Here is a 10,958-nt window from a genome sequence, read left to right on the forward strand (position 1 = left end):
CATTACTCCTAAATCTCTCTCGCAGTCGGATTTCTCTATGGCATCGTTGTTCATCTGGTATCTGGTTTCCCTGTTTACATCTCCTATACTGAGTACTTTACATTTCTCCACGTTGAATTTCATCTGCCATTTTTCAGACCATTCGAAAAATTTGTTTAAATCTTCCTGTAGTTTTGCGGAGTCCTCATCAGATTTAATAACACGTCCTATTTTAGTGTCATCTGCAAATTTGCTTATGTTGCTGTCTATGCCGATATCTATGTCGTTTATGTATATAATAAATAATAATGGTCCAAGTACTGAGCCTTGGGGAACTCCACTTGTGACGTTGCTCCAATGGGACAGAGTGCCATTAATGCTCACTCCCTGTTTCCTGTCTTGTAACCACGCCCTAATCCATTTAAGAATATTACCTTTGATGCCATGTGCTTCTACCTTTCTAATTATTCTTTCGTGGGGGACTCTGTCGAAGGCTCTGCTAAAGTCGAGATATACCACATCATAATTGTGCCCCTCGTCCACTGATTCGAAATCTGATGAAAAGAATGTTAATAGATTAGTTAGACATGAACGTCCTCTTGTGAAGCCATGCTGGGAATCATTGATCAATCTGTGCTTCTCCAGGTGATTTCGAATAGAGTTTGAAGTGATTGCTTCCAGTAATTTGCCTACTATTGATGTTAGACTGATTGGGCGGTAGTTAGAGGATAGTGATCTATCCCCCTTCTTGAAAATCGGTATTACATTCGCTATCCTCCAGGATTCTGGTACTACACCTGTTTTTAAGGACATGTTAAACAACTTTGCTAAGGGCATACTAAGCTCTTCCTTACATTCCTTTAATACTCTGGCAAATATCTCATCGGGACCAGGTGACTTATTAGGCTTTAGTTTGTCTATTTGCTTACTAACATCGTTACTAGTCACTACTATCTCGCTTAATTTGTTTTCTTCACTATCTCTGAATAGAGTCGGTGCTCCGGGTATCATGTTTAAATTTTCGGTGGTGAAAACTGTTGAAAAATATTTTATTCAAATAATTGCTCATTTCTCTGTCGTTATCAGTGAGCTCGCCGGTATCTGACCTTATTGGTCCAATCTTTTCTCGTGTTTTAGTTTGATACATTTAGTAGAATCCTTTGGGGTTTGTCTTCGCCTCCCTTGCTATCCTTACCTCATTATTCCTCTTGGCTTTCCTTGTATCGGTTTTGACCCTACTCGCCAATACCCTATAATAATCCCCTAGGTAAATTTCGCCACGATTTATCCTTCTACCTATAGCCTTCCTTTGGCCAATGATGTTCTTTAAATAATTATTTATCCATTTAGGGTCATTGTTGTCTGATCTGAGTTTTTTGTATGGTATGTTCTGCCTTTGTGCATTAAGTAACCAGTGTTGAAGAGAGGTGAACAGTGGCGAACAACTCAACAGTAACTGTCGAGTCATACCTAAGTTAACTTTCACACAGTGAGGTCCCAGGTACCCAGTGATAATTGCCAGTGAGATCCAACAACAACCAGCGCTGTGTTAATCCTTCCACGATGGGAAGGCCTGGGACCACACCTCACTCATATAACACCATCTGTGAGAGAATTACTACACCACGTCAGGTCCTTCATAACACCATCTGTGAGGGAATTGCTACACCACGTGATGCCCCTCATAACACCATCTGTGAATGAGTTACTACACCACGTGATGCCCCTAATAACACCATCTATGAGGAATTACTACACCTCGTCAGGTCCTTAATAACACCATCTGTGAGGGAATTACTACACAACGTGATGCCTCTCATAACACCATCTAATGAGAGAAGTAATACACCACGTGATGCCCCTCCTAACATCACCTGGGATGGAGTTACTACACTACGTGTTTGCTGTTCAGCACCTACATTAATCTGTATGTTATCTGTATGTTACTTTACCTTTCTCTAATGAAGGCCTTTGTTAAACCACCAATGTATGTAATAAGACATTTATGTCCAATGTATATTTTAAGCCTTCCGGCTGCAGAATTTTTTCAATAATCCGTAAATTATTATTTTTATTATTATTTTTATTATTATTATTATTATTACACCCACACACACACACGATTAAGGACGCTTCTTTGTTATTCTTCAAGCAAAAATCTGTTTGTAAGTCTCCGGATTTATGGTAATGTTGACTACTTCATTCGGCAGTAAATAGTGTTCCAAAAATCTGATGTTAACTTCTGACAGGCTATCACTTTCTCATATCGTAATGTTAACAAAAAGCGTTCCAATATCCTAATGTTAACACACTTAATTATTATTGTACATAAGCGTCATAATTTTAATTGAATCAATTATTTTTATGACGAGTGTTGCTTAAAGGTGAGTAGAGGGTACCTGACACCACTGAATAATTATAATGATGATGATGATTGTAATGATAAAAGGGATCACCTGAAGAATTGTCACCCCAGAGTTTGGCAGGGTGACAATTCTTCAGGTGGGATATCCTGGGGTGACGATTCTTCAGGTGGCAACACCTGTGGTGACAATTCTTCAGGTGGGGTCAGATTTCTGATTTGTTAAGTTAGGTCAGGTTGTTTTAAGGTTGTGTGACTTTCTTAGGTAACGGATGGAACCCTTCCCTTACTGATTTTTTTTAAATGAATTTTTTTTCATCTTAGATTTTTTTTTTGGGGGCGGGGGGGAATTATTGTATTTTGGAACACGGTGTATATTTTCTCTCTTTTTTTTTTAAACTTTTCACCATAAAGATGCATAACACAAAGGAATATATTTATGTTATCCTAATTATACAAATTATATTCACTGTGGGCTGGGGTGACGATTTTTCAGGTGGAGCAGACTGGGGTGACAATTCTTCAGGTGGGATATCCTGGGGTGACGATTCTTCAGGTGGACATTCTGGGGTGACGATTCTTCAGGTGATCAGATGAAAGGTCGTTTCTTCCAAAGTTTATTAGCTTCATCCTAAGTTTTTACAATACATTTTTTTACTTGTATAAAAGTAAATAATTTTCTTTGGAACAGTGATAACATTTGTTAATCATTATCTGCGTCAATTTGAGTCAGTAACGGAGGCAGGCAGTGCAGCGTGAGGCTATGACCAAGATGGAATACCTCTTCAGTGACAACAAACATTCGTATGTGGCTGCATGATAGAGTTACACATAAGGTTAAATAGCATGGTGATTTGGTCAGACAGCACGTCCTCTCCTACGTGATGGTCGTCTGTACACCTGAGGTGTTCACTGGTGTACACGGAGCTGTCCACCAGCCCTCGACGGTACAGTTCTTCACACTCGCTGATCCCCGCCAGGTTAAGCGGCACACCAGTGTCCCACCACCACACTCCACCACCAGTCACTCTAGCGTCCAAATAGTCTTTGCTGGTCCTGGTAGTTTGTGGTCTTACAGTGTTGGGTATGGGACCCTGGGGGTTGGGGGAGTGTTGTTTTAGAGACCCAGTGATTGGTGTTGGAAAGGTGTAGGAGACGTGGGGCGTGGCAGGAGAAAGGTGGTGGTCTTTATACTGACGGAGATAATACTGGAACAGCATCTCGCTCCAGTCGAAGGTGGCATCCCCTAAGATTGACGCCTTGTTGTAGATTGCTCCAGAAAAACTGTGCTCCCTGTAGCGACCCTGAGACACCACCAACACCCGCGTCCTCTGAGCGATCTGAAATCAAAATAATTTTCACGGAACTTTGTGTCTGTGGTTACCGTGGCGCGATACCAATACACTGAGTTGGCCTTCCAGCAATTCCTGAATCGAACTCCCAAGAAGACAGTGTGTGACTAATCCAGTGTGACACAGTTGTAGTTGTACCACCCTATCCTGAATGATTTGCCGTAAAACACAAACACGTTTATAGTTATTAAGATGAAATTCATAAATACCTTACTGGTTAACTGATAATTACCAGAATGAAGGGAGAGATGTATAGTACAGTGCCAGTTGTGTTTCAACCTGTTATAATTTCATGTCTAAACGAGAGGCATACAAAAGATAAAAATAAAAGATTGATAAAAAAGGAATGGGTGAAAAGGTGACATAGTGAATTGGTTAATTCAAGTTCGAGTAAAAGTGTATTGAAGGAAAAGACATTTAAAGATAATGGTGAGGATGAGGAGGTGAGGGAGCGACCAAAAGGACTTACTGACCTGGTGTAGGAGAGGGACGACCTGTTGATGCATCTCTCTCATGACCTCCAGCACGTCAGCGGTGTAATTCATCATCATCATATGTAGTATCATCAACGACGTGTAGCCTGAGGAAGTGGACGAGGAAATGCACCCTGTCTCTCATCTGTCTTACTCTCTCTAAATATCCATCAATCTGTGTTCTACCTGGTGTTCCCTGAGGACAGATGTACCTTATGGTGGGTGTGAGACAATCTGCCGTCACTGAGATAAGTATAATGATAAACTAACCATGTTGCTATACAATTGTACACATATGACAGAAAAGTCTCATTTCATTGTATACATACTATATACAGAAACAATTAAGAGCATTAAGTCGATTTTCAGATACTATATTTTCGATAAGCTTGGACCCGATCGGTGAATTACGTTAGATTATATTAGGTTTGGTTTAACATAAATAAACGTGTGTGAACTCAGTTTTGTTCTCACACAAAATATGTACAGTACATTATTGTACAGTACATAAGACAATAAATATCTATCATGATTCTATTATCACACCTGCTTATTCAGACAGTAGCTGAAGCTACGCCAGACGGGCGCTCGCCCGCCTCCTACCTGCAGGTCTTACAAAGAGTCTACCTTATAATATCATGGTTTTAAAGTCTACGCCAGACGAAGCTTCGCTCACTAACTGCTTGCAGTGGAGGTGTTGTGGCGGTTGTTGTGTTACCTATTATAAGGATGTGAGGGAGCGGGTCCTCCCCCTTGGCCCACCGACTTAGTTGTCTCAGTTCCTTGGTCTCCTGAACCTTGGACGGCGTTACCTCCATGAATGTCCTGAAACTGTGACCCATTTACTGACGGCTGTGGCTTTGACACCAACACCAATACAATGATAACAACAACAGCGCTTACTACAGCAGAGGTAACAACAGCAACAACTTAAGAAATAACAGTAAAATAATCTCAATAAGTCAGCTAGAGTCAGGCAGGGAATAGAGTGACAGCAGCTGACAGTAACAGCTACCACTAGTTCAGCTGAGAGTATCAGCAATGACTTATTCTTAGACCAGCTGCAGGAAGTAGCTAACAGTAGACAGTAGAGAACAGCAGCAGAAGCAGTACTAACAGTACAGCTGTGACTCGTGGAGGTCATGCAGTAAAAAACAGGGAGTAAAAAACATAATAGTGACACAATTTATACATAATTTAACATCACAAAAGATGTTAAGTCGGACAAACCCAAAACATAAGAATATTTATGTAAATAATGATTATAAACAGCGTAAACATCATATTTCATAAACATTTCTCAGTAACCATTAGAACATCTCAAATGGAAATGTAACATCACATATATCACACATATTGTAAAATTAACCAATAAAACATTCCCAGCATAATTTTAACATCACTCAGTAACCAAGAGGCACCATCCCAACATCAGTAAACACTCCCGCCATACTTGAAGGAGACACGGAGGCGCGGGTGTACAGGTGTGGTGGCCTCCATGTCGGTGAGTAGCTTAAAGGTGGTCCTCCTCATCTCCTCGTAGCTCATGGTTGTGTTCTGCGGCCACCAGAGATAACAACTATAAGTCTTTGTCTTTATTAATATATATATATATATATATATATATATATATATATATATATATATATATATATATATATATATATATATATTAACATGTCAGAGAGAGAGAGAGAGTTGTATGTAAACAGTCAGTGAGAATATTCAGAAGTATCAGTGACTCACCAGAAGGTGGATGAGGTACCGATATTCACTGTCGGTTCTCTGAAGAAACTCATAAAACAATGCCCTGATTTTTGAGTCGCCCAGGAATGCGATCCAGAGGGAATTCTTGTTCTTGAGTCTATGGGCGAAGCAGGCGGTGACGGAGTGCGGGTGATCAAAGGGCACTATGGCACAGGGCACGTAGGGCAACACTCCGCCGTTGGCATCAATCCTACTGTTGAGGCGGAGGATGGGTGTTTGACCTTCCTTCCCGTGGTCATCCTCTTGACTCTTGTTAGTGTGGTGTTGAAAGGTTAAGAGTGTAGGAAGCAGCTCCGCCAGACTGCGGTAATCCTCGGTGGAAGCTCCAGACGACGACGACCTCTTCTGCAGCAGGTGTCTCACCCCTTTGACAGCCGCTGACAGGTGTTGGTCCACCCGAGGGTGTAGCGGCATCCATCTGTCGCTCGTCAAGTTGCTGTTGTCTGCAGGATATTGTAGCAGGTCAGCAGCGAAAAGTGTTTTTTCATCTGGCACCCCAGTGATGGTGAAGAGGGAGCGACACCTGTTAACTGACACACCTGTCTGGCCTGTTTCTCCACGGTAAACAAGTGGTCCTCTCCTCTGCTCACCAGCCTCATCACTATATATGTCATCATCCTTGTCACTCTCCTTAACATTATCCTCTTGGTAAACGCTCACCAACAAAACGAAAATTATTACTGACGCTGTAACACTTTTTTTATTACAACACTTTTGTATAAGATTTGATCGTAGCACAAAGACCATCTTCCTCGAGCAGGGGTTAACCGTTTAAAGGGCAGTGTCCCACTTAGGTATTATATTCTGGTTGACGCCAGAAGATTTTATTCAGCTGAGAGTAACCACTGCCACTCAAAGGGTTAACAGCGACACACAGTGAGGTGAACACGAACCTTCTCTTCACACCTTCAATATATACACCAACTTTTCCTCTTCCAGTGTTCGTTCACCTGGGCCTCACTTGTACTTATATAGTTGCTGAATGTAGATTAAATTGTTCTTCAATAACAACAAGAGTGACTCAGACATCATCAGTGAATTATGACACGAGAGATAATGTATGAGTGTGTGACTTGTGTTTTATATTGAGCCGGACGGAGGCAGCGGCCACCCTTACCACACACCGAGACAAGTGCAGCATGTTGACCCCTCACAGCCACGTCTCAGCCTCGGAAACACCTCAGTTTATCACTTTAGAATTTCCTATAATTTTCCTTCAAATCCAATATGGCCGTCAAACTCCAAAATGGTCACTTTAATACCGTTAATTTACATTGAGTTTCTGTAGCTTTTGTTTGTCTTGGTTTGTATATTTGTCTAGTGTAGAGATTTCTGAAATGAACTAAATATTTATACAAAAATACTTAGTAACTTTTAAGTTAGTTTAAACAGGCAAATGTAATACTGTAAATTGACCAGGTTCTCCCTTACACCTACATGGAATACCTACACAGTACACCTTCATGGCACACCTGCACAGGTAGTGCGGGAGGAGCGGCGGCAGCGTCTTACCGGAGTTGGCGCTTGTCTGCCTCAGTTTGCAGTCGGGGTAATTCGAAAGTATTGGCACCTTCTTGTGTTTTGCTCCTCCAAGCGTTACGATGTGGAGTAATCGTCTACCAGGTGAGGGGGTCGATTTGGAACTTTTCAGGATGTCTTAAGACTATCCTTATACCTTTTCAGTTGCCCTCCAGTGTTACATTTACTATTCGTTAGGTGACTGTAAAGTAGCTACTTTGGCAGTCTACTTTCGCCCATGCGAACAATGTAGCCTGTCCAACGTAGTTCTTCATGGATAATGGTAGCCTCGATGGTCCTACAGTTGGTGTCAGTAAGAATACTAGCATTTGTTCTCTTGTCTTCCCGGCGAACTCGGAGGATGGAGCGTAGACTACGTTGCTGAAAGTTTTCAAGTGCCCTGAGGTGCCTCCTGTATGTGATCCATGTCTCGCTGCCGTATAGCAGGGTGAGGAGGAACACTGTTCGATATACGTGCAACTTTGTAGATAATGTGAGCTCCCTACAGCTTAAGAAGCGGGTACGGAGTTTGCCAAAGGCTTGTGACGCACATCTAATTCGATGTTGAATCTCTTCATCGATGTACGCGGTGGTGGACACGTGGGAGACGAGATACTGAAAGTGGGTAACATTAGAGAGGTTAATACCTCTGAGCTGGATGGATGGTGGAGGTGTGGCTGAGCCAGGGGCTGGTTGAAAGAGTACCTCATTCTTATGTACATTCGCCTCAAGGCTGAAGTGTGCATACGCATCTGCATAGGTGTTCAGGATCTCCTGTAGGTCTTACTGAGTGTGAGCGACAAGGGTGAGGTCGTCTGCATACTGAAGTTCAATAATGGAAGCAGCCGACACCTTCGTGCTTGCTTGGAGTCGTTTTATGCTGAAAAGATCCTTCTTCCCATACTCCATGTCCACCCGCCGACAAAATTGTTGCTGAAACGAGTGAGGAAGGCACCCAAGAAAATGGAAAAGAGAGTTGGTTCCAGTACACATCCTTGGTTTACCCCTGTTTGTATGGGGAAGAACACAGAGTGGGTGCCATTGTGCATGGCACTGCCGTTCAGGTTATCGTGGAGTTACCTCACGGTGGCGATGAATTTCAGTAGGCATCCCAAATGGCTGAGGGTGCGCCAGAGGGCTTCCCTGTTGACTGAGTCGAAGGCCTTGGTTATATCGATGATGGCAATGTACAGGTCACGACGTTGTTTCCTGCACTTTTTCTGTATCTTGCCGGCAGCACAGATATTGTCAGATGTGCCACGTAATGGTCTAAAGCCACATTGAGACTATGGAAAGAAGTTTTCCGCCTCAGGAAGAAGTCTGTTTCGGAGGAGTTGGGCAATAATCTTGCTAGCTACGGACAGCAGCGAGATCTCCGGGTAGTTGCCACTGTCTGACAGATCACAAACAAACACACACACTGTAACCAGCGAGATGATTGTCTCCCGCTCGTTTGCTTGTTCGCGGCCCCACTAAAAGGGGGGGGGGGGAGGCGGAGGTGAGAAGATCGTCAGACATGATCCAGCCTTCACCACAGCCGATACTTCACCGAGCTGTTCTATTCTAACTATGGTTGTGTACTCATTGGATTTTCTTTCGGCGCCAAGTGAGGAAGCTGCCCTGGACTTTCCCCCTGAGAGCGGATCACAGCTTTAACAGAACATTCTACAGGGCTGGTTAGAAGGAAGATTCATTTGCAGCCGTAGGAAATACCTGTTCTTTGTTTTACTGATTGTTTTGTTTTTTTATTTTTTGTATGAGTAGTGTCAGAGTTAAGTTTTTGTGATTATTTTCTTAGTAAAGAGATGTCAATCTCTAACGGTTGTTTATTACCCCTTGGAAACCCATGGTTCTTGACTTTCCGCTTTATAAGATCCTGATTAGGCTGGCAAGGGATTTATATCCTACAGAACAGGCTTTTACACACACACACACACACACACACACACACACACACGTCATGTACTCATACATCCTTCACCCTCACTCCTGTACTGATACGCTGGATGTGTCAACCTTTTCAGATTACAAGTCTATTCTCTCATTGCTGGATTATGCCGTGACATGTCCAGGGACAAAGAATATTTTCGGGCAGGTCTCACCATGAGTGCTACCCCCGGAGCACAGGTTGTCGAAGTTGATTAAAGTATCTCATGAAGGAATTATATTGATAAAATACTTTTTTTTATTTTTCACATACCCTCACACAGGCATACAGGTCACAGCAGCCTCACACCCTCATACCAGCCTCACCACCCTCACACCAGCCACACACTCTCACATCATTTTCACACCAGACTCACACCTTCACAATCTCACACCATCCTAACACTCTCACACCAGCCTCGCATTCTTAAACCAGCCTCACAATCTCACACCAGCCTCACACCCCCACACCAGCCTCAAACTCTCACACGAACCTCACACCCTCACACTCTCACACCAGCCTCACACTCTCACACCAACTTCACACCCTCACACCAGCCCCACACTCTCACAACAGCCTCACACTGTCACACCAGCTTCACACTCTCTCACCAGCCTCACACCCCCACACCAGCCTCACACACCAGCCTCACACTCTCACCAGCTTCACACCTCACAGCCCCACACTCTCCAACAGCCTCGCACTCTCACACCAGCTTCACACTCTCTCACCAGCCTCACCCCCCACACCAGACTCACACTCTCACACCAACCTCTCACTCTCACACATCAGCCTCACACTCTCTCACCAGCCTCCCACCCTCACAACAGACTCTCACTCACCCAGCCTCACACACGCAGCAACAGCCTCACACTCTCACACCAGCCTCACACGCTCATGCCGGTCTCAAACTCACACCAGCCTCACACCCTCACAACAGACTCACACTCTCACACCAGCCTCACGCACGCAGCAACAGCCTCACACTCTCTCAACAGCCACACACTCTCACACCAGCTTCACCTAACACAACAGCTTCACACTCTCACACTAGCCTGACACTATCACAATAGCCTCACACTCTCTCACCAGTCTCACACTATCACAATAACCTCACACTCTCACACCAGCCTCACACTATCACCCAAGCTTCACACTCTCACACCATCCTCACATTATCACCACAGCCTCACACACTCACACCAGCCTGATACCCTCACAACAGCCTCACACATTCACACTAGCCTAGCACCCTCACAGCGGCCTCACACCCTCAAACCACCCTCACACCCTCACACCAGACTCACAGTCTCACACCAGCCTCGCACCCTCACACCAGCTTCACACTCTCACAACAGCCTCACATCTCACAACAGCCTCACATTCTCACACAAGCCTCACACTCTCTCACCCTCAACGAACCCCACACCCTCACACTCTCACACCAGCCTCACACCCTCACCCTCTCATACCAGCCTCACACTCTCTCTCCCTCAACCAGCCCCACACCCACTCTCACTCCAGCCTCACACTCTCACACCAGCTTCACACTCTCTCACCAGCCTCCACACCCTCCACAC

General features: G+C 44.1%; 1 protein-coding gene across 1 annotated transcript; it reads right to left on the reverse strand.

Moving 5' to 3' along the window:
* Positions 1-2,957: 2,957 nt before the first annotated feature.
* LOC121854593 lies at positions 2,958-6,797 on the reverse strand. The gene is made up of 5 exons (XM_042349297.1): positions 5,913-6,797; positions 5,620-5,723; positions 4,843-4,997; positions 4,167-4,273; positions 2,958-3,681 (listed from the first exon to the last, which is right to left on the reverse strand). Exons 1-5 carry the CDS (start codon positions 6,678-6,680, stop codon positions 3,127-3,129), a joined length of 1,689 nt encoding a protein of 562 aa, XP_042205231.1. The 5' UTR covers positions 6,681-6,797; the 3' UTR covers positions 2,958-3,126.
* Positions 6,798-10,958: the final 4,161 nt, after the last annotated feature.

Source organism: Homarus americanus, unplaced genomic scaffold (assembly GCF_018991925.1).
Source record: "Homarus americanus isolate GMGI-L3 unplaced genomic scaffold, GMGI_Hamer_2.0 scaffold1600, whole genome shotgun sequence".
Taxonomy (NCBI): domain Eukaryota; kingdom Metazoa; phylum Arthropoda; class Malacostraca; order Decapoda; family Nephropidae; genus Homarus; species Homarus americanus.